The 25,684-nt window shown below is 30.5% G+C and overlaps 1 protein-coding gene across 3 annotated transcripts in view; it reads right to left on the bottom strand.

Annotated features, from left to right (window-relative positions):
• The window catches only part of LOC101901163 (glycine receptor subunit alpha-2), a 165,424-nt gene extending 148,863 nt beyond the window's left edge, over positions 1-16,561 (bottom strand). Inside the window, exons 1-2 of one of the 3 annotated variants that reach the window (XM_059126145.1) lie at positions 16,421-16,561; positions 1,697-1,953 (exon numbers count right to left, since the gene is read on the bottom strand). In XM_059126145.1, the coding sequence (XP_058982128.1) occupies positions 1,697-1,755 (59 nt within the window). In that variant the 5' untranslated portion in view covers positions 1,756-1,953; positions 16,421-16,561. Of the gene's footprint in view, positions 1-1,696; positions 1,954-2,294; positions 2,458-16,420 lie in introns of those variants that run through there. The other 2 variants (XM_059126144.1, XM_059126146.1) reach the window with 2 other exon arrangements.
• Positions 16,562-25,684: the final 9,123 nt, after the last annotated feature.

Raw genomic sequence — 25,684 nt, 5'->3', positions numbered from 1 at the left:
TGTAGAAAACATTTTGTTTACGATATTTGTCATTTGCTCATTACTCAATCATAAATTGCAATTTGACCTCTCAGCTTCTTCATAGCCAGCTTATAACCCAGTCCAAATGGATCCCCGTTAATTTCCTTCCATAGTTCTTCCCATTGACTTATTTAGCTTTCTTTAACCTAAATTTGGAATGAATTTTTTGTTTCCTTACACTGAGCATGTTCTAGATTCGCGAGACCTTTACGTTTAGCTCTCGTAAACTTTCTCCTTCGGTTGAGACAGTTCCTTCTCAGTTCATCGACATTGTTATTCCATCAGCATATTTGTGGTTTTCCAAGATCCATTTCATTTATCTTTAGAATACATAAAACGTTTTTTTGACTCAAGTTATCAACTGGCTTTTTCGTAAAGTTTTAGGTTATCTTAGTTCGATTTTGGCCAATAATTTATACTTGCTCAATATACGAGACTTTGTTCTTTTACGAAGGAGCTAGTCGATGTCTTAAGCCAGTAAAAAAAGTTCTTTATGCTTATGCAACTTTAGTTTTGGCATGGATTTGTTGCACCTTTGGATTATAATATGCATGTTTAAGCTTAAGGTGAGAATACATAAAAAACTTTTTTGATTGGCTGGAGTCATCGGCTGATTTCTTCGGAAATGAACAAAGGAGCCTAGGCCCAAAATCGAACTAAGTAAACCTAAAATTCTTTTGTTCCTCTACGAACAAGCCAGCCGATGACTTTAGCTAGTCAATAAAACGTTTTATGTATTCTCACCATAAGGTTGAGCTCATGGTAGAAGAATACAGGTAGATGCATCAACGCTTGGGAACATCAATAAGTCAAACAATTTTAAAAGTTTTTTTTTTTCAAAAATAAGTAGATTTGTATATATTTTCCCATATGACGCCAAACGGAGGTTGTTATGATACAGCTTTTTTTTAATTTGTACAAATTTCAATAATTTTTCATTCAAAAATTTCAATTCCAAAAATGGTTTGACAGTACATTGTCCCAGCAGATGTGTCGAGGCGAATACCAGTACCTCTTCTACCATGAGTTGTATTCTCCTCTAATCACAATGTCTTGACTTTGCTGTAAATGTCTGCTATCAGGGCGAGTCTTTCCAAACGTTTAGCGCCGACAATTGAAATCCCCTGAATTTATTATATGTAAACAAGCCTTAATCCTATAGGGAGCCCATGGTAGAAGAATATAGGTAGATGCATCAATGCTTAGGAACATTGATATGTCAAAAACATTTTAAATGTTCTTTCAAATATAAGTAGATTTTATACGATTTCTTATACGACGTCATTCGGAGGTTATGATAATTCGAGTTTTTCTACAATTTTTACAAATTTAAATAATTTTTCAATCAATATTTTTCATTCCAAAATAGGTTTGACAGTTCATTGTCCCAGCAGCTGTGTCGATGCGTCTACCTATATTCTTCTACCATGAGAGACCCTCTAGTTAAAAATTACTACATTTTTGAAAATATTAATTAAATTTGGTAATTCTGGGTATTTTCGAGAATTTTGTATACTAGTTTAAAATTATATAAATATAATTCAAATAAATAATATATTAAAACGTATATAAATAGCCATAAATTTAATTTTAGATTTCTTGTAAAATTATATTAAATGACCATATGGCAACTCTAGCAATGTGAGAATGTGATTACTCCTTATAGGCTACTTACCACATAAGTATGACACCAAATCCAAATGAGAAGAAGAAATTCATGTATCTGTCTAACATTGTAGTGCCGACAACTAGCCAGTCGAGGGATTTTCATAAACAGATCCGGGAGTAAGGCGACGGAGGAGGAGGAATAAAACAATTCAAATCATCTCACGTTCCAAGGATATTGTGTTATTTTCATTATTTATGTTTTTACGTAAATTTTTAATTTAATTATTCTTTAAATTTCTTTCACACATAAAAACACGATGTAAGCTGAAATTTGAAAAATCACATAACATGGAATTCTTTGCAAATTTTCCTTCGGAACTCAATAGACTCACAAGAAACTTTATTTCCCATCAAGTCATAATGATATGTTACGTTATTTGCTTTAAGTACACTTAATAATTTAAAATATTCCTTCGTTTTGAATTAAAATTTCGCCCGTTCGTCGTTTTCCTTTTCGTTTGAGTTTAGTTTTGCGGTTTGTGTGCGTTATTTTTTTTTTTTTTTTGTATTGGAAGCTTTGGTATTATATTTTTTTATGAAATTTGCCAGTTTCAAATTTCTTGATTTTATTTTCTTGTTGTTTTGTGTTGTGTTCAGTTTCTTACGAGAAGCAGCAACAAGCAACCGTATGCTTAAGTGGATATTTATCGAATAAATCTCTAGAAAATAGATGACATTATCACTAGCCTAGGGGCTGACTAACTAACCAGCAGCCAACCGTCAACCAAGTGACTTGAGGGAAATGCTGGAGCGGCAGCTGGCAACATTTTTCCTCAAAGCCAAAACTAGAAAAAATTATATCTGTCTTAAAAAAATATATACAGACCAGACCGACACATATACATATGTATTTTTTTCAAGAAAATTTTATTTCAAATTTCTAAACTTAAAATGGGGGAGTGTATTAAGTCGAGGAATTCATAAGACAAAATAAACAAATTACATTGATCATTCATGGTAAAATAAAGATGTTTATACCTATGACAACAAATCATTGTCAAAAGATATATTCATAAATCTATTGTATATAAACAAATCAGAGATGGGAATCTGTTTTTAATGAAGCTAAATATGATAATGTGAATTACAGGAAATGCGGAACAATTGAACATTTTTTTTATTAAAAAATCTTCAATAATGAATGTTGGGTCTTTTTAGTAAATCCATGGTAGAAGAAAATAGGTAGCCGCATCGACACAGCTGCTGAGCAATGAACTGTCAAACCAATTTTATTTTGAAAAATGCATATCATAACATCCTAAAATTGGTGTCGTATAAACTTAAACTTTTAAAAATCTAAAATTTATCTAAATTCTAAAAATTTTGACATATCAATGTTTCCAAGCGTTTATGCATCTACCTGTATTCTTCTACCCTGGCGTATACGTCACGTAAATCATATTCATAAATCCAGTTAATATTATTTGACGTACACGCCATGGTATAAGAATATAGGTAGACGCGTCGACACAGCTGCTGGGACAATGAACTGTCAAACCAATTTTGAAATTGAAAATGTTGAATGAAAAATTATTTATATTTGTAAAAATTGTTAAAAAACGAGAATTATAATAGCCTCCGAATGACGTAGTATAAGAAAACATATAAAAATCTACTTATATTTGAAAAAACATTTACATTTTTTTTGACATATCAATGCTCCCAAGCATTGATGCATCTACCTGTATTCTTCTGCCATGGTACACGCTATAAAGATCGAGTCGATTTTTTAATCTAAACGTACTTTTAGGTGTCATTTTCATTTCATTTTTTTACTTATTTTGCTTCCAAATATAATTTAGCTGCAGCTAGGGTGAGTATGAAGTATCGGAAATATTGCGACTTAATTTGCTATAAAGGAGAGAATGCATAAAACGCCTTTTTTATTGGCTTAAGTCATCGTCTGGCTTCTTCGTAGAAAATCAAAGAAGTTTTAGGTTGACTTATGTCGATTTTGGCCTTAGGCTCCTATTTTCCTTTCCGAAGAAGCCAGCCGTTGACTTAAGCCCAATCAAAACACGGCAGGAGGAAAATACGCAGCTTGAAGTCTTCGCATGGCATATTTTATGACATATCATAATTGGATACTAGTACTGCACTCGAATCCTGCCGGCGGTTTCGACTGTTACAAAATATGCCATGCCATCATGGAAAGCTGCTTATGCATTACCTTCTTTATTTTAAACATGCCTACCAAAGAAAACCATGTAATAGGGTCATTTCTGACAAGATCGGCTTGCTTTTGAAGGGGGGAGATTTATAAGATTTTTTTCTGGAATAAATCAAGACAAGAACAAAGGTGAAGTTCATATTGGGGGTTTACGAAACCTCCAGGCGGTGATTCATACCAGAAAAAAATGCTCTTATATCGCCGCCTTTAGTTCAAGAAAACAAGTAGACGCTTCGACACAGGCGACGGAAAAATGAACTGTCAAACCAGTTTTAGAATTTAAAATTTTGAATGAAAAATTATTCAAATTTGTAAATATTGTTGAATTTTTTTTGGGAAATTTTTGCCCCATGCTCTCTTGTTCATTTCCAAAGAAGCCAGTCGATGACTTAAGCCAGCCCACCTTTAGTGTATAATATTTTGACTTCAAATTTAAATACTTCTATTGTTTCAATGTTTTAATATTTCAAGCTGTTGAATTCTCTTTTTGTTCAACTTATAGTGTTTATCATATTTTGGCGCAAAAACATGTAAACAATGTTGTTCTATGCCAGCAAACATGTTGACGCCGCCGTAACGCCGTTACTGTAAAAGTTGCACCTTTTAATGATGCCAATGTTGCGTTTTTTCATAAACTTTTCATACCTTCCAGACGATTAATCGATGTAAAATTAAGAAGGTAATGTCATGCAATCATATGTTTATTTTTTTTCAAAATTATCCATTTGACAACATCTCATCCATTTTACATACACAGATCAGAGTAGTGAAATTTGATGAGGTAAATTACAGAAAATGCGAAGATGGGTATGCGTATTTAAAATGGTTTTACCTTCTAAATTTTACCATGGATTAATCCTTTGAAAGAGCCCATTTGATAGACTATGACTATGATGACTATTGCTAGGAACACAATTGGAGCGAACGACGAATTTCGCCCTACGCGGCGACAAAATGAGCCGCGAAAATTCGTCGTATGGAACACAATACCGACGAAATTATAAAACAGCTGATGAAGTTGTTTACTTTTTGCTCATTTGTTGACTACAATGAATTATACAAGAACACATAATTCTTTGCGTTCTCTATTATAATTTCACTTATGTCCATCTTCTCTATTATAAATTCACTGATATCCATCTTCACTCAGGCGCAAGTACACAAATAAATAAACAAATTAATTATGTTTTTTTTATACGAGTAACAGATAGTAGAGTGACCATAACAAATTTTAAAGTAAAAAGTAACTTTATTTACTAAAACACATAAAATTCGTACAAGTATGGCCACCTTGTACTGTTTTGTTCGCCGGTCGCCGGCGTATGAAATAGAAATAAAGCTAATTGAGTTCGCGGCGACCGACGAAATTTTCGCCGGTGCCGTGATTGTGTGCACTTCCATATACACATATGTGTTTTATTTTTGACGACGAACATACGCCGCGAAAAAATTCGTCGTTCGCTCCAATTGTGTTCCTAGCATATGTTGTCCTATGCCGACAAACATATAGAAACCGCTGTCACGCCGTTACTGTAGTGGTGCCAATGTTGCGTTTTTTTCATAAAAATTCTATATCTTCCAAACGATTAATTGTTCATAAAAGGCCTGTAGAAAGGGATTTAAAAGATCTTTTGCATACAATTCTTTATCTTATATTCTTAGAAGATCCCTATGAATTTCTAGAAAATAAACATATGGTATTGCCTTCATATATATAGAAGAATTTTATGGTATGTTTACACTAGAACTTTTTGCCGGGTTAACCATTTTTGTGATATAGAAGATATTTATGTATGTTTACACTAGAATTAAATAGGGTTAACCATTTTTGTGAGGATTTAAATGCAATGGATTAGACAATATACATATATATATTTAATCTGGTAAATCATAAGCGTACAATTTCTAAAGAAGTCTATTCGATTTTTTTCCTATCCCACAATTATCAGACCGGCCTGCGCCCGCAAACAACAACATGTAAAGTAACTAAATCTGCAAAGTAACAATTTGTCTGACAACTCAGCGGGTAAATGTCTACGAGATAAATCTCATATTTATTTCTATGTACATATGAATGAATTCCACAATGGCTTGTGGTGGTAATAGTGTCGGATTTTTGTGGTCATTTTCGAAACTAAAACAAAAAAAAAACAAACAGCGCTAAAACTCTTCTTCCTCCAATACAGCCAACGAGCCATCCATCCAACCATCCGACAACAATCATTTAAATTGAGATGACAATTGAATCGCGTGCCGATTTCATTTTAAGAATCATCTGTGTGCGCCTACGTATAGTAAAGCTACCTACATGCTCCTCGGAGCTGATTTTTTCGGATAGCTTCCCTCTTGTGTGTGTGTCATAAACATCCCCCCATTAGCCCAGTGAGTGCATTGGTTTATTATTTCGGAAATGTTGTGTTGTATACAAAACACTTGAACCCCTTTCGAGTGTAACATCACTACCGCCACCAGTGCACCGTCACACTGCATTATTATTGCACGACCGTGCTCATGAATGATATGATCCAACCACCAGACGTACTGACTGTGTGTGATGTGATCTCGTTTAAAGCGGTTTGCGCCAAGCGATTAAAGCCAATTGAAAATTATTCACATTGCGATGTACTTTTTGACACTTTTCTTCTTCTTCTTCGTGGCAAATGGAAATTTGCAAAAAAAAAAAACGTATTTTTACTTTTCATTGTCATGGTTTGTAGAAATTGATGTTGTTGCTGTCGTTTTATTTATACTTTTCGATCAGAGAGTGAGATATGGCATTTAGTTGTGGAATAGGGAAATATTTTGTTTTTTTTTTTTTTCACTGCTAGTAATTGATATGGAAGCTATTATAAATATCAATTGAAAGGAATGCGAAATATTTGAGTATTTGCTATTGATTGGCTATTGTAAGTGGATATGTAATGTACTTAAATGTCAAAGTCAGGGTGGAGGTGACTTAATGTTGGAATACATAAAGCGCTTATCTGGCTGGCTTCTTAAGTCATCGGCTGGCTTCTTCGAAAATGAAAAAGGAGCCTAGGGCCAATATCGGACTGAGTCAACCTAAAACTCCATTGTTTATCTACGATGAAGCCAGCCAAATATGTGCTTTATGTACTTCCACCCTTAAATCGATTTTTTTATAAAGAAGGCACTCAAATTATAAAGAGTGGATGTTCTTCTTAAATACGCTCTAAAATACACCATCATGCCCCTGAATATTGTTCCAAAGGATTTTCTAAAAATATATTGTCGTGAGCCTCGGTATTTTTCCAAACATTTCAAGGTCAGAATAGATAAATGTGGAGATACATAATTTTTCAACAATTTTTACAAATTTCAATAATTTTTTATTCAAAATTTTCAGTTCCAAAATTTATTTGACAGTTTATTGGCCCAGCTGCGTCGATGCGACTATGTGTATTCTTCTACCATTGATGATAGACGCATCAACACAGCTGCTGAGACAATGAACTGTCAATTCAAGTTTAGAGTTGAAATTTTTGAATGAAAAGCTATTTAAATTTGTAAAAATTGTTGAAAAATGCATGTTTTCATAACCTCTACTAATACAGGGTGAGATAATACAGAAAACTGCAACAAAGTCAAATGCCATAATTTTTACATTTTTTTAAGTGACTTAGAAATGACAGCAGTCTGAAGTTGGTTGCAGTTTTTTTTATCTCACCCTGTATTTGAAAAACTTTTTAAACATTTTGACATATCAATGTTCCCAAGCGTTGGTACATCTACCTGTATTTTTCTACCATGTCTCAACCTTAATACCGCAGATCTATAGAACCCTGAGGAAAAGGTGATTTTGATTTTACTATCATTGTTATATATATTTTTGTGTAAAAAATAAAAACACAAAAGAAATTGCTGGAAATCTGCTAATATTTGCAATTTGTTTTGCCATGTTCTTTCCCCAACCCCCCCTCTCTCACAAACAGAGACTTATCGCAAGTAAACTTGCCTAATATAAATACGGACTATGGAATCCTTGCTGAGATAGGGTAGGCTAGGTGCAAAAAGATACTCTAGGATTTTTTCGTTAAAAACTAAGAACATTAGGTTAACCAAGTGTAAAAAATTAGCCGAAACAAAACTAAGCTAACCTTCTTTATTTTTTTACAAAAATCAAATGTATTGCACTAAATATTATTGAAAAATCTTCTTTTAAAATCCACGTTTATTGGCTTGATTATTATCGAAAAATATTCCTTAAAAAATCCACGTTTATTGGCTCGATTATTAGCGAAAAATATTCTTAAGAAAATTCGCGTTTATTGACTTGATTATTATCAAAAAAATATTCCTTAAAAAATCCACGTTTATTGGCTTGATTATTAGCGAAAAATATTCTTAAAAATATTCGCGTTTATTGAATTGATTATTCTTGAAAAATATTCCTTAAAAATCCACATTTACTGGCCTCCCGTTCCCACCTCTCCTACAAACAGAGACTTGCCACAAGTAAACTTGCTTAATATTAATTCAAACCATGGAATCCTTGCTGAGATAGGGTGCTATAGGTGCAAAAGTTACTTTATATTTTTTTCTAGGCATTAACGACCGGCTGACATTTTCGTAAAAAACAAAGGACAATAGGATGACCAGATTTAAAATATGAGCTGAAACTAAACTAAGTTATCCTCTTTTATTTAAAAAAAAATCAAATGTATTGTCGTAAATATTCTTTCTTGAAAAATATTCCTTAAAAAATCCACGTTTACTGTCCTTCCCGTTCCCAACTGTCCTACAAACAGAGACTTGCCACAAGTAAACTTTCCTAATATTAATTCAAACCATGGGATCCTTGCTGAGGTACTCTAGGTAGGAAAGATACTCTAGGATTCTTCTAGGCATTAGCCACCAACTGGCCTTTTCGTAAAAAAAACAAAGGAAATTAGGATGACCTAGTTTAAAATATGAGCTGATACTAAACTAAGTTGACCTCCTTTATTTTTTACAAAAATCAAATGTATTGCCCTAAATATTCTTTCCTAAAAAAATACTTCTTAAAAAATTCACGTTTATTGGCTTGATTATTATCGAAAAATATTCCTTAAAAAATCCGCGTTTATTGGCTTGATTATTATCGAAAAATATTCCTTCAAAAATCCTCGTTTCTTGACTTGATTATTCTTGAAAAATATTCCTCAAAAAATCCACGTTTACTGGCCTTTCCGTTCCCACCAGTCCTACAAACGAGGACTTATCACAAGTAAACTTGTCTAATATAAATTCGGACAATGGAATCCTTACTGAGATAGGGTACTTTAGGTGGAAAAAGATACTCTAGGATTTTTACCAGGCATTAGCGACCGACTGACTTTTTTGTAAACAACAAAGGAAATTAGGATGACCTAGTTTAAAATATGAGCCGAAACTGAACCTCCTTTTTTTACAAACATCAAATGTATATCCCTAAATATTTTAAAAACATATTCCTTAAAAAATCTGACTAGTTTTAAGCCAGTCAAAAAAGCGTTTTATGTATTTCCACCATGGTAGAAGTATAAAGGTAGTCGCATCGACACACAGTGAACTGTCAAAACAATTTTAAAATTGAAAATTTTGAATGAAAAATTATTTAAATTTGTAAAAATTGTTGAAAATACATATCATAACAATTTTCGATAGGTGTCGCATAAGAAAACTTATAAAAATCTAGTTATTTTTGAACAGGCATTTTAAAAAATTTGACGTATCAATGTTCCCAAGCGTTGTTGCATCTACCTGTATTCTTCTGCAATGATTTCCACCCTAAAAATCCTCGTTTTTTTTAAATAATGTTTGAAAAATATTCCGGCTTGCCTTAAAAACTTCAGAAAAGACAATTGAATTTCGCAAACAGTTCGTAATCCCCTCTAAAGTCCCCTTCGAATGGCCCATAACCTTACATTGACCCCTAATTATTTCAATCATCGTTTTTTCCGATTTTACGTAAATAATTACAAGAATTCAATTGAATTGCTAATTATGTGTCTTATACATTTCCATGATGTCGTTTTCAAACGAAAGCCACATTTCCTCATAATCATCCATTTCGATAAGGCATTGACAATAAAATTCCAGGAATTCCAATATACAATTTTTTGAAAATTATCTTAAATTAGTTATGTGCCAATGGCGCAAAATATTTTCTATTTTAATTGCTTGTGTAAACAAATAACATCGAATGGCGTTCTAAAATTTGATTGATTTCTTTTGGAGCCAAACAGATAATGGCCTGCAATTTTTGATAGCAAATTAAATGCCTTTTTTGTAAAATCCAAAAAAAAAATCACATAAAATGCTTGATTCATATCATCAAAATAAACAAAATTATTTTTTATATACCAAAAATCCCAACAACAAACAATTCAGCAATACCACACAGCTGTCAGTGATCATATTACAGGATTTCTTTTTTTTTCTTTCGTTCACTCTTTGTTCAAATACTAAAGGGTAGTTAGATTTGTTTGTATATTGCGGGTGTGTATGTTTTTGGTGCGTAACTGTGTAGGAACTTGATATCATAACCCTGGGATGGGATTTTATATCACTCGCATTATTTGTTTTTTTTTTGTTTTTATTGCACTCTCAAACATTGTATTCAGTTGAAGAGATGGAAGAGAGCATTGAAATGAAATAGTAGATAGATATAGCTAATTTATTCTCATGTTTATTTTCATGTGTAATTTATGTAGATTTTTGGCAATGACAGTGACATTTACACATTGTGACAAGAAAAAACAAAAATAAACAAAAAATTGAAAACCTGTTTTCTTAATATGTAAATATGTCATAATGTAGAATGGCCTTCTATAGAAAGAAAAATTTCCACAAGCTTTAAGATGCCTTCCATATGACAAACACTCTTATAGTATGTTTACATTATAACTTTTGAACGGGCTAACTTCCCTTATAGGGATTTATTAGACGTAAATGGAATGGAATCACCAATTTAAATTCACTGGTTTTACTATATCCCACAAACTATAAACTTATTATTACTGCTTATCGAAGTTAAGTAATTGCATAAAAATATATCGTTTAAAAAAAATCGACTAAAGACATTTGACATATTTTCAATATCTCTGGTATTTGGTTAGTTACAACAACGAATTTTACAATAATTAAAGATAATGTATTCACCTATCAAATTCAATTCACTTCACATAAATAAATTGACTATTTTAAAAATTATCGATTTTTTACTTATGAAAAAATACTGGAATTTGGAAAGTTGTAAGACATTTATAGTTCCATTTAATGCCCTTAATATTTGATCCATGGTATTATGGTATGGTATTATTATATTTCACAGGAAATAAAGACTGGACATTGCTCTCTCAAAATCATTTGGTTTCAAAGAAAAATATCGATAATTTAAAAAGTTATCGACCACAAAAAATGATTGTACAAAAAATCTCAATATTAGAAAAATTATGGCACACTTCCTATTTTGGCCATGTCTCCGATGTTTGCTTAGCTACATTAACAACATTTTTTGATATTGGAGATACGATACAGATCTTTCAAAAACATTTTATTTCAAAAAAATAAAGCAATTATTTTGAAAGTTTTCGGCCAAATAAGATGGCTGCTCGAAAGAATTAAAAATATTTAAAATTTTGGTGCACGTTTATTTCGGCGATATCTCCCATATTTCCTAAGCTACATTAACAAAATTTTCTGATATTAGAAATATGATACAGATCTTTCAAATTCGTTTTAGTTCATAAAAATATGTCGATTATTTTGAAAGTTATCGGCCAAATAAAATGGTTGCTCGAAAGAATTAAAAATCTTTAAAATTTTGGTGCATGTTTATTTCGGCGATATCTCCCATATTTCCTCAGCTACATTAACAAAATTTTCTGATATTAAAAATATGATACAGATCTTTTAAATCCGTTTTAGTTCATAACCATATATCGATTATTTTAAAAGTTATCGACCACATAAGAATATTTGCGCAAAAGAATTCAAAATCTTAAAAATATTGCTGCACGTTTATTTTGGCGATATCTCCGATGTTTGCTTAGCTACATTAGCAAAATTGTCTGATATTAGAAATATGATATTGATCTTTCAAATTCATGTAACTTCATAAAAATATACCAATAATCTAAAAAGTTATCGACCACAGAAGGTTATTGCGCAAAATAATTCCAAATTTTAAGATTTTGGTGAGCGTTTATTTTTTGGGTATATCTCGCTTGTTCAGTTTGCCACAAAAAAAAACTTATATATGTTTTAACTAAGATATTCCACTTGTGAAACGATATAGGTTTATAAAAATATATCGATTATTTCTAATGTTATCGATCTTAGGATATAAGAACGCAAAAATGTCCAAAATGTTTAAACACTTCGGCGGGCATTCAATTTTGTGATGTCTCCGAATTTTGTTTAGTCAAATTAACAGCAATTACTGGACTAGTAGATACGGAACTATACTTCTAAAAACATTTTATTTCATAAAAATATATCAAATATTTTAAAAGTTATCGATCACAGAAAATGAAAGTATAAACAAATTTCTGATTTCAAAAAACTTTGTTTCCCATTCATTTTGGCGATATCTCCGTTGTTTGGTTTGCTACAACAACAAAATTGACATAAATTCTGACTAAGATATTCCACTTTCGAAGCGATGTAAGTTTATTTAAATATATCGATTACTTTCAATGTTATCGATCATAGGAAATGTGAACGCAAAAATGCACAACTTTTTTAATCACTTCAGTGTGTATTAAGCTTTGATATATCTCGGAAGTTTGTTTAGCCACATTTAAAAAAAAATACTGAAGTTATTAATAGAAATCTGAGCTTTCAAAAAAATTTTATTTCATAAAAATATATTGATTATTTTAAATGTTATCGATCACAGAAGATGAATGCGCAAAAATATGTCCGACTTCAAAAAGTTTTGTTAACCATTCATTTTGGCGATATCTTCGTTGTTTGGTTAGTTATAACAACAAAATTTACATTACTTCTGACTAAAATATTCCATTTGTCAAAATGATGTAATTTTATTAAATTGTATCGATTACTTCTAATGTAATCGATCCTAGGAAATGATAATATAAAATAAACCCAAATTTTTTAAACACTTCGGCAAAAAATTAGACAAAATTGAATTTGTGATATCTCCGAATTTTGTTAAGTCATATTAACAAAATTTACTGGAATTGTTGATAGGAATCTGAGCTTTCAAAAACATTTTATTTCATAAAAATATATCAAATATTTTAAAAGTTATCGATCACAAAAGTTGAATGCAAGAAAAAAAACATTTCCAAATTCAATAAACTTTGTTGTCCCTTCATTTTTGCGATATATCCGTTGATTAGTTAGCTACAATAACAAAATTTACATTAATTGTAACTTATGTAAACCTCTTTCAAAACCATATAAATTTATAAAAATATAGCGATAATTTCGTATGTTATCGATCGTGGGAAGTGGTTAGGCAAAAAATGTCCTAAATTGTAGGCATTTAGGTTGACATTCAATTGTTTGATATCTCCGAAGCTTGTTTGTTCACATTAACAAAATTTACTGGAGTTGTAAATAGGAATCTGTACTTTCAATACCATTTTATTTCATAAAAATTGATTCATTACTTTAAAAGTTATCGGCAACAAATGTTAAATGCGCAAAAAATTTACGAGTTCACAAAAGCTTTGTTGCTTGTTAATTTTCCCGATATCTGCAATATTTGTTTGGTTATAAACACAAAAATTACACACATTCTCACTAAGATATTCCTCTTAAAACTCATAGAAATTTATAAAAACATATCATCAGTTTCAAATGTAAGCGATCGTGGCAAGTGATTGCGCAAAAAATATCCAACATTTTAAACACTTAAGTGGACATTAAATTCTGTGATATCTCCGAAACTTGTTTAGTCACGATAACGAAATTTATTGGATTGGTAAATGGCACCCTGTACTTTTAATACCATTTTTTTTTTCATAAAAATTGATTCATTATTTTAAAAGTTATCGGCAACAAATGTTTAGTGCGCAAAAAATTTGCGAATTCAAAAAAGCATTGTTGCTTGTTAATTTTCCCGATATCTCCAATATTTGGTTGACTATAAACACAAAAATTACACACATTCTCACTAAGATATTCCTCTTAAATTCATATAAGTTTATAAAAACATATCGTTAGTTTCAAATGTAATCGATCGTGGCAAGTGATTGCGCAAAAAATATCCTACGTTTTGAACACTTAAGTGGGCATTTAATTGTGTGATATCTCCAAACTTTGTTTAGTCACATTAACTGAATTTTCTGAAGTTGTAAATAGGAGTCTGTACTTTCAATACCATTTTATTTCATAAAAATTGATTCATTATTTTAAAAGTTATCGGCAACAAATGTTTAATGCGCAAAAAATGTATGAATTCAAAAAAGCTTTGTTGCTTGTTAATTTTCCCGATATCTCCAATATTTGGTTGGCTATGAACACAAAATTTACACAAGTTCTCACTGATATATTCCTTTTTTAAACCTATATAGGTTTATGAAAATATATCCATAATTTCAAATGTTATCGATCGTGAAAAGTTGTTGCGGAAAAAATGTCCAACATTTTTAACACTTAGGTTGACATTCAACTGTTTGATATCTCCGAAGCTTCTTTAGTCAAATTAACAAAATTTATTGGAGTTGTAAATAGGAATCTGTACTTTCAATACCATTTTATTTCATAAAAATTGATTCATTATTTTAAAAGTTATGGACAACGAATGTTAAATGCTCAAAAAAATTACAAGTTCAAAAGAAACTTTGTTGCTAGTTAATTTTCCCGATATCCCCAATATTTGTTTGGTTATAAACACAAAATTTACACAAATTCTCACTAAGATATTCCTCTTTTAAACCTATATAGGTTTATGAAAATATATCAATAATTTCAAATGTTATCGAACATGGAAAATGATAACGCCAGAAATATCCAAAATTTTAAACACTTAAATGGGCATTAAATTGTGTGATATCTCCAAACTTTGTATAGTCACATTAACAGAATTTACTGGAGTTGTAAATGTGATACTGTTCTTTCAAATTCATTTCACTTCATAAAAATATATCGATTATTTAAAAAGTTATCGACCACAGAAAATAATTACTCAAAACAACATAAAATTTTAAAGATTTTTAAGTTCGTTTATCTTTGCAATATCTTTTGATTTGTATTTCAATCAGTAATAAAAACACAATTAATGTCATTTTTCAAAAGAAGTTCTTCCATAAAATTGCCCTCAAAAATATTCTATTAATAAGTCCAACTATGACGTATTTAATAAAAATGCCATGCCTGCTTTCAATAACACATTTGCCATTAAAAATATATCTCCATTACAGTATTTCTAAAAATTTAATTCTTTTTCAGTGACAATTAAGAAATTATACCCTCAATTATCCAAATTTCGATTTGTTTTAATTTGCAAAAAAAAAAAACAACAAAATATTTCTATTATCAAGCCGCTTACTTTCAAATATTAGCTATTTCCCTTTGCGATCTGTCGGTGGCTTTTTTTTGTAATTTCTAAGTATTTTTGTTGTTGCGTTTTCTTTCTAAATTTAAATTCGTATATGATTTATGGATTGAGGAAGAAGACAACAACTGGCAACAATCTACAAAAAAAAATAACTAGCTTGAATGAGAAATATTTTAAATTGTTTTAATTGCTTTAGGTTATGGTTGATTGTAGTGATAGTTTTTTTTTTTTTTTTTGCTCTGGTAGTTGTTGTTGTTCTTGTAGTTATTATAGTTCCTTTGAAGGTATTTCCCCAACGATTTTACATGCATATGTGTATGGGTATAACAATTTCATTGTATTGCGGTTGTTGTTGCTGCTTTTTTTGCGGAGAGCCATAAATTAAATTTGAAGGTCAATTTTGTCAGCCAGTGTTTCTTTTTTTTCGAGGTTTTACATATGTCGCTGTTTTTCTTTTTCTTCTCCTATCAAATATCCATTAATTTCAGTTAATATTTGTGCTTTGATTTAATTGGATTTTATAATTTTATTAAAATCAAAGCATAATCATCACAAGTAGGAAAATTTTCAATATTTCTGCGTTTTTCAAACAAATCAAATCCGTTTCCTTGTATGTTTGTTGCGTGTGAATTTGTAAATCATATGTAGTGGTAATTTGCTCTATTAAGATGTGAACGAGTGTGAGTGTGTGTTTGATTTTTTTTAAATACAGCGGCTTGCAAAACATAACGTGATTTCGTGACGTTTGAATTTCCGTTTTTTATTCATTTGGGATTTTTTTCTGCCTTTTATTATTGTTGTTGTTATTATTTTATTAACGTATGTTCTTTTTGTTGTTGTTAGTTTATTTTTTTAACATATGTTTGATTATTATTTTATTTTTATTATAAACAATTAATGGCAACATAACGAGTTGGTCTTTCCTTTCCTTAGAGAAGTTGTTTTAACTTTTCAAAGCATACTTTTAGGCGTTTTCATTTCCTTTGATTTATTCTACTTTTTTGCATTCTTTATTGGATTTTCCAATAGAATTTATATTATATTACCCAGCTATGGCATTATGAAACAAATTTTGAAAAGATTTGTAATGAAATTTTCAATATTTTATACACTTTTCCTTGGGGAATTTATATTTTATTTTAATTTATTTTTTGGTTTAATTTTTCTTTTTTTATTTGTTTTGTTATTAATGCTTAGTATTTTATTAATTATTTTATTGTCATTTATTATATTGCTATTAATATATATTCTAGTTTGAAGCTTTTTTTGGTTAGAACTGCCGTTGATATCCTAGTATCCTAGTAACGTTATAGCAAGAACTGAGCGAACGAGCGTTAAAACGCGAATGTCTTTGCTACCAAACAACCAAAGCAAAAGGCTCTAACTGGCTGGCAGTTAGCAAACGATAAAAAGGCTAAAACGTCATAACCTTATGCACTATGGGGAAATGTGGTGGAAAATTGTGAAAATGAAGGCAAAATCGTGGAAGTTAAAAACAAATAATTTAAAGAAAATAAATTTAATAAATTTGAATTTTAAACATTTATATTTTAGAACGTTATATTTTATGCGAAATCGAATCAAATTTTATGCGAAATCATAAATTCCATATTCACCTGAGGTTTCTAATTGAGAGAAATATTTAGATATAGGAAGTTGTAAAAAATCGCTTACTTGTTTCGCAACTTATGGCAGATAAAAGTTGTGAAAATTGTGACCCTTTGTGTTTGAGGTACCAGAAGGGGTTCGCAGATGTGTATCACCTTCACAACAGACCTTGTGTTAGCAAATTTGTTTGTTGGAGTGAAATTCGAACAGAGTTTGAGTTTCGTTTTCTTTCAAAATCTTGAACCCTATATGGGGGAGGTACCAGAAGGAATGGTCTGATCTGAACCATCTTTATAATAGATTTTGTGTTGATGGAAATATTGAGATGTACCAAGTCTAAATGGAATTTGATGGTAATTTCGCAATTTATTAGCTTCATGAATATTCAAAATTTTGACCCTTTTGTGGGGGAGGTACCACAAGGAGTGAACCGATATATCCCATCTTCTCAGCAGATCTTGTGTTAGTAAAAATAATGAGATGAGTGCAATATGAAGTGAATGCTTATTTTGGATTTTATAATCGTTTTGGTTATTTAAAATTTTGACCCTTTGTGGGGGAGGTACCAGAAGGAATGAGCCGATCTCTACCATTTTTATAACAGATCTTGTGTTGATGGAAATATTGAGATGTACCAAGGCTGTGTGGAATGAGTGGAATTGGATGTTAATTTCGCGTTGTATGAGCTTCATGGGTATTTAAAATGTTGACCCTCTGTGGGGGAGGTACCAAAAGGAGTGGACCGATATATTCCATCTTTACACCAGACCTTGGGTTAATAAAAATGTTGTGATGTGTGTAATTTGAAGAGTTGAGCTGAACATATCGCAATATTCCATTCGGCAAATATTGAAAAATGAGCTCGGGGTAAAGCCATTGAAAATCCAAAAAGTCCAAGAACTTACGACGCAACAGAAAAAAAGGCTTAAAAAGCAAAAGAATTGCTTCGCTTGGCCGAAAGTGGTGAACTGCCGAATTTGGGTTTCTGCGAAGGGAAAAAACTCGTTATCGAACAAAATGATCGCGTTTACTTGCCAAAGAGGTCAGCTGAAAATGTGCACCTTCGGTTGGCCACCAGAACTCAAGCGCCAGCCATAGTGATGATGGTCGCTCTCCGCTCGTATTAATCGACTGTGGCATCAGAATAAATGCCGATTATTATCGTGAACATATTCTGGAGACCTTGGACAGGACTCAGCACCATCGCACTCAGCATGCGCCACCCAAGAATGGTTACAAAATGAAGTTCCTCGCTTCATTTCCAGCGCACAATAATGGCCACCAAAATCTCCGAATACCAATCTATTGGACCATTGTATCTGGAGTATTTTGGAATGGAAGGTTGGCAATAGAAACTAACAAAGTGTCGATCACCTCAAGCAAGCGCTTCACCGGGAATGAGCCGAAATACCACAGAGCAATATTCGGGCAGTGTGTAACGGTTTCATTTGCCGCTTGAAGGCCATAATTCGTGTCAAAGGTGACCAATTCGAACAAATCTAAACTTATTCTAAAATTTGATGCAATTTCCGATATTTTTTGCTTTCATTCCATAAACATTTAAAAAAAAATGTAAAAATTATGGCCTTTGACATCGTTGCATTTTTTTATATCACCCTTTAAAAAATTAACGTTTATTGCCTTAAAAATATTCTTTAAAAAGTCCACGTTTATTGCCTTAAAAATATTCTTTAAAAAGTCCACGTTTATTGCCTTAAAAATTCTTGAAAAATACTCTTTAAAAAGTCCACGTTCATTGCCTTAAAAATATTCTTTAAAAAGTCCACGTTTATTGCCTTAAAAATATTCTTTAAAAAGTCCACGTTTATTGCCTTAAAAATATTCTTTAAAAAGTCCACGTTTATTGCCTTAAAAATTCTTGAAAAATACTCTTTAAAAAGTCCACGTTCATTGCCTTAAAAATATTCTTTAAAAAGTCCACGTTTATTGCCTTAAAAATATTCTTTAAAAAGTCCACGTTTATTGCCTTAAAAATATTCTTTAAAAATTCCACGTTTATTGTCTTAAAAATTCTTGAAAATATTCTTTAAAAAGTCCACGTTTATTGTCTTAAAAATTCTTGAAAATATTCTTTAAAAAGTCCACGTTTATTGTCTTAAAAATATTCTTTAAAAAGTCCACGTTTATTGCCTTAAAAATATTCTTTAAAATGTCCACGTTTATTGCCTTAAAAATATTCTATAAAAAGTACACATTTATTGCCTTAAAAATATTCTTTAAAAAGTCCACGTTTATTGCCTTAAAAATATTCTTTAAAAAGTCCACGTTTATTGCCTTAAAAATATTCTTTAAAAATTCCACGTTTATTGTCTTAAAAATTCTTGAAAATATTCTTTAAAAAGTCCACGTTTATTGTCTTAAAAATATTCCTTAAAAAGTCCACGTTTATTGCCTTAAAAATATTCTTTAAAAAGTCCACGTTTATTGCCTTAAAAATATTCTTTAAAAAGTCCACGTTTATTGCCTTAAAAATATTCTTTAAAAAGTCCACGTTCATTGCCTTAAAAATATTCTTTAAAAAGTCCACGTTTATTGCCTTAAAAATATTCTTTAAAAATTCCACGTTTATTGTCTTAAAAATTCTTGAAAATATTCTTTAAAAAGTCCACGTTTATTGTCTTAAAAATATTCCTTAAAAAGTCCACGTTTATTGTCTTAAAAATATTCCTTAAAAAGTACACGTTTATTGTCTTAAAAATATTCCTTAAAAAGTCCACGTTTATTGCCTTAAAAATATTCTTTAAAAAGTCCACGTTTATTGCCTTAAAAATATTCTTTAAAAAGTCCACGTTTATTGCCTTAAAAATATTCTTTAAAAAGTCCACGTTCATTGCCTTAAAAATATTCTTTAAAAAGTCCACGTTTATTGCCTTAAAAATATTCTTTAAAAATTCCACGTTTATTGTCTTAAAAATTCTTGAAAATATTCTTTAAAAAGTCCACGTTTATTGTCTTAAAAATATTCCTTAAAAAGTCCACGTTTATTGTCTTAAAAATATTCCTTAAAAAGTACACGTTTATTGTCTTAAAAATATTCCTTAAAAAGTCCACGTTTATTGCCTTAAAAATATTCTTTAAAAAGTACACGTTTATTGCCTTAAAAATATTCTTAAAAAGTCCACGTTTATTGCCTTAAAAATATTCTTTAAAAAGTCCACGTTTATTGCCTTAAAAATTCTTGAAAAATACTCTTTAAAAAGTCCACGTTCATTGCCTTAAAAATATTCTTTAAAAATTCCACGTTTATTGTCTTAAAAATTCTTGAAAATATTCTTTAAAAATTCCACGTTTATTGTCTTAAAAATTCTTGAAAATATTCTTTAAAAAGTCCACGTTTATTGCCTTAAAAATATTCTTTAAAAAGTCCACGTTTATTGCCTTAAAAATATTCTTTAAAAAGTCCACGTTTATTGCCTTAAAAATATTCTTTAAAAAGTACACGTTTATTGCCTTAAAAATATTCTTTAAAAAGTCCACGTTTATTGCCTTAAAAATATTCTTTAAAAAGTCCACGTTTATTGCCTTAAAAATTCTTGAAAAATACTCTTTAAAAAGTCCACGTTCATTGCCTTAAAAATATTCTTTAAAAAGTCCACGTTTATTGCCTTAAAATTCTTGAAAAATATTCTTTAAAAAGTCCAAGTTTATTGCCTTAAAATATTCTTTAAAAAGTCCAAGTTTATTGCCTTAAAATATTCTTTAAAAAGTCCACGTTTATTGCCTTAAAAATTCTTGAAAAATATTCTTTAAAAAGTCCAAGTTTATTGCCTTAAAATATTCTTTAAAAAGTCCACGTTTATTGCCTTAAAAATATTCTTTAAAAAGTCCACGTTTATTGTCTTAAAAATATTCTTTAAAAAGTCCACGTTTATTGTCTTAAAAATATTCTTTAACAATTTTTAAATATTCTTGAAAAATATTCTTTAAAAAGTCCACGTTTATTGCCTTAAAAATATTCTTTAAAAATTTTTTAATATTCTTGAAAAATATTCTTTAAAAAGTCCACGTTTATTGCCTTAAAAATATTCTTTAAAAAGTCCACGTTTATTGCCTTAAAAATATTCTTTAAAAAGTCCACGTTTATTGCCTTAAAAATATTCTTTAAAAAGTCCACGTTTATTGCCTTAAAAATATTCTTTAAAAAGTCCACGTTTATTGCCTTAAAAATATTCTTTAAAAAGTCCACGTTTATTGCCTTAAAAATATTTATTAAAAGGTCCACGTTTATTGCCTTAAAAATATTCTTTAAAAAGTCCACGTTTATTGCTTTAAAAATTCTTGAAAAACATTCTTTGAAAAGTCCAAGTTTATTGTCTTAAAAATATTCTTTAAAAAGTCCACGTTTATTGTCTTAAAAATATTCTTTAAAAAGTCCACGTTTATTGCCTTAAAAATATTCTTTAAAAAGTCCCCGTTTATTGCCTTAAAAATTCTTGAAAAATATTCTTTAAAAAGTCCCCGTTTATTGCCTTAAAAATTCTTGAAAAATATTCTTTAAAAAGTCCACGTTTATTGCCTTAAAAATTCTTGAAAAATATTCTTTAAAAAGTCCACGTTTATTGCCTTAAAAATATTCTTTAAAAAGTCCACGTTTATTGCCTTAAAAATTCTTGAAAAATATTCTTTAAAAAGTCCACGTTTATTGCCTTAAATAATCTTGAAAAAAAATTCTTAAAAAGTCCACGTTTATTGCCTTAAAAATATTTTTTTAAAAAGTCCACGTTTATTGCCTTAAAAATATTTTTTTAAAAAGTCCACGTTTATTGCCTTAAAAATATTTTTTTAAAAAGTCCACGTTTATTGTCTTAAAAATATTCTTTAAAATATTCTTAAAACTATTCTTTAAAAAGTCCACGTTTATTGTCTTAAAATATTTTTTAAAAAGTCCACGTTTATTGCCTTAAAAATATTTTTTTAAAAAGTCCACGTTTATTGCCTTAAAAATATTTTTTTAAAAAGTCCACGTTTATTGCCTTAAAAATATTTTTTTAAAAAGTCCACGTTTATTGCCTTAAAAATATTCTTTAAAAAGTTTACATTTATAGGTTTGAATATTCTTGAAAAATATTCTTTAAAAAGTCTAAACGTGTCGTGAATATTCTTGAAAAATATTCTTTAAAAAATCCCCGTTTATTGCCTTCAAAATTCTTGAAAAATATTCTTTAAAAAGTCCACGTTTATTAGCTGAAATATTCTTGAAAATTATTCTTTATTGGCTTGAAAATTCTTAAAAAAATTCATTAAATAATCCACGGTTTGAATATTCTTGAAAATTATTCTTTATTGGCTTGAAAATTCTTAAAAAAAATCCACGTTTATTGGTTTGAGTATTTTTGAAAAATATTCTTTAAAAAGTCCACGTTTATTCTTAAAAAATATTATTTAAAAAAAAATCTGGAAAATATTCCTTAAAAAAGTCTTTGAAAAATCACAAGTACAGGCTCCGGCCAAAAATATCCTGTCTTAATAATAATTCCCAAGTAAGAAATACTGAATCTCCTGTAAATTCCCCTTAAAATGGCTCATAACCTTCCATTGACCCTTAAGTTTTGAAGCGACAACCTTTGGAAGGACCAATGCCTTTATAAAGCAGAAGCTTATAAAATCTCCTTTAAAAATTTCTTGCCTATAGCCACCCCTTTTGGCCTCACCCCATCCCATTGTGTTGCATAGTCTTCGCATAGAACATTCACATTGTCGGCCACTGTGGGAAGGCATATTCAAAATGGGTTTTATATTACAAAAAAACAAATTTTAAGGGTCATTAAATAAATTCCATATTAAACCATCATTACAATCGAAAATACTCGAATTCGTAGCCGACGAAACCAGCTGTTCGGAAATCATTATTATCCAATATCCCAATGTGTCTTTCAAAAGTCAAAGAAAAAAAACTAACGAAACGAATCGGTTGACGAACGGGCCAAGCAATGTCTATGAAAATTATTAGTAATCAAAGTGAAAAGCGTGATATGACGATGGCGATGATGATGATGGTTCCTTCGACATTCGGTTTTTTGTTGGCTTGTTTGTAAGTAAACAAAAAAGAAAGCAACCATAAGCTAATGTAATTTTTGTTGTTGTTAGAATTTTCCGAGGAGCAAACACAAAAAAGGCTAAAATATATTATTGGCTCAAGTTGACTTTGTGTTAGTAACTCATTTAGCTGAAGAACGCCAAGTTAGCCTCTTACTTTCTTTGTTCGTAAAGTCAAGGGGTATCACATGGGAAACAACAACACCAGGAGCAGCAGCAGCAGCAGTAACAAAAAGCAACAACTAAATTACCGCTAAAATAATACAAAAATCCCAACCAATACAACAATAGGCCGCCGCCATAAAACAAAAATCAAACACACGCCGAGAGAGAGAGTTTCCCGCTAATAGGTCTAGGTTAGGGTTCGAAAGGCATTTCCTTTCACTTTTCATTTTTTTTTTTGTTCTTTTGGCTCTCACTTTCCCCGTTCACTCTCATTTATTAAACTTCCATGGGTTCTCTTCTATGTGTTTAGCCTTAATAGTCATATCTAGCCCCTAAAATATTTAAGGTTATATTTTAGTTAGTCAGTCTGCGGCTTTATATACACATACGCATTATATAAGTTATCTGTGTGTGTGTGTAATTTATGGTTGTTTAGGTGCTAATGCTGCTATTAATTAAATAATTCAAATTATATAAATATTTGTTTTATTAAAAGAATTCTAGGTATTTGGGATTAAGTCAGGAAAGGGGTTTCCACTTTTGAGGACGAAAAGAAAAAACAAACAAGTAAAAATTAACAAGTTCGTCCGGGCCGAACTTTGAATACCCTCCAGCATTTGGAACAAATTTGGCAATTTTCAAAAAAAAAAAAAATAAATAAAATAAATTAAAAATTATGTTAAAATCTTTAAAATACCGAATGTAGCCGTTATATTAGGGTCTACACGACGACCTGGATCTGCATAGACAACTTTTGTCATAGCCATTACAATATTCAAATTCGAAATTTAAAAAAAAAATCGGTGAATAATGTCGCTAAAATCATCAAAATACCGAATATAGGGAGGTACTATTATCTGGGGGCTTTACGAAGACGAGGACCTGCACAGACAATTATCTGTCATAGGCTGTAGTATCCATTACGAACTTCAAATACCAAATTTGAAACAATTCCGGTGAATACTGTCGCTAAAATCATCAAAATACCGAATATCGGGAGGTACTATTATATGGGAGCTATACCAAAACGTCGACCTGCACGGACAATTTTCTGTCTTAGGGTGTAGTATCCATTACGAACTTCAAATACCAATCTTGAAACAATTCCGGCGAATAATGTCGCTAAAATCATCAAAATACCGAATATCAGGAGGTACCGTAATATGGGGGCTGTACGAAGACGTGGAATTGCACAGATAATTTTCTGTCTTAGGCTGAAGTATCCATTACGAATTTCAAATACCAAATTTGAAACAATTCCGATGAATAATGTCGCTAAAATCATTAAAATACCGAATATAGGGAGGTACAGTTATATGGGGCCTATACCAAAATGTGGACCTGCACAGACAATTTTCTGTCATAGGCTGTAGCATCCGTTACGAACTTCAAATACCAAATTTGAAACAATTCCGGTGAATAATGTCGCAAAAATCATTAAAATACCGAATATCGGGAGGTACTATTATATGTGGAGCTATACCAAAACGTGGACCTACATGGCCCATTTTCAATACCAAAAGTCCTGCAGACATAATATACATTTGAGTGAAATTTTATCAACCTGCTTCATTTCGTTCGGAAGCTAGAATGATTTCCACAGACGGAAGAACGTCGCTAAATCGACATAGAATTTTATGCTGATCAAGAACATAGATTCTTTGTTGGGTCTAAGATTATTATTTCGATGAGTTACAAACGGGATGGCGAACTTAATATATCCTCCATACTATATATGGTGGAGGGTATAAAAAAGGCCTCTTAAATGAACAACAACGACAAAAACTTCAGATGGTATATATATATTTACCTTATGTTTAAAACAATCCTTGGAATATAAAAGACCTTTTGACGGATTATCTGCACATTAAAGCTCTTTTGGAATTTCTTCTGTGGCTCCATAAACAATCTTTGTGTATATCAAAGTCTATTTGAAAAATCTTATTCTGCAAATCGTTTTTTGAAGGGTCTTATGTCTATTTAATGATATTCCTTCACTTAAAATATTTTTCTGTCTATAGAATCCTATAAAATTTCTTTTGCATATGGAAGTTCTTTTGATAGGTTTCTGAACATTTAAGGCCTTCTGGGATGTATCCCTAAGGTCCATAAACGATCATAAACGATTAGAGAATTAAAGTCAATTTGAAAAATCTTATTTTGCAAAAGGCTTTTTGATGGGTCTCATTTGAAAGGTTTTCTGGATAATTGAAAAGTCGGCAAAATACTCTAAAGGACCTTTTTAAATTACATTCTGACAATCCAGAGTCCTTTTAAAAGGTCTACTCTCTTAGAGAACCTTTTGAAATGTTTTCTGTCTATGGAATGTCATTTGAAAGTCATTTTAAATTATATTTTTATATCATTAAAGACTTTTTCAAAGGAAATGTGTCTGTGAAATACCCTATGTCTGGGTTTCTTTCTTAAAAAGGCTCTTTATAAAGTATTCTGTTTAAAAGGGGTCTTCTAAATATAAAAGG

The sequence above is a fragment of the Musca domestica genome, unplaced genomic scaffold (assembly GCF_030504385.1).
Source record: "Musca domestica strain aabys unplaced genomic scaffold, Musca_domestica.polishedcontigs.V.1.1 37, whole genome shotgun sequence".
Classification (NCBI taxonomy): Eukaryota; Metazoa; Arthropoda; class Insecta; order Diptera; family Muscidae; genus Musca; species Musca domestica.
Note: the sequence above shows the minus strand (reverse complement) of the source record. Positions and strands in the feature narration are given on the sequence as shown.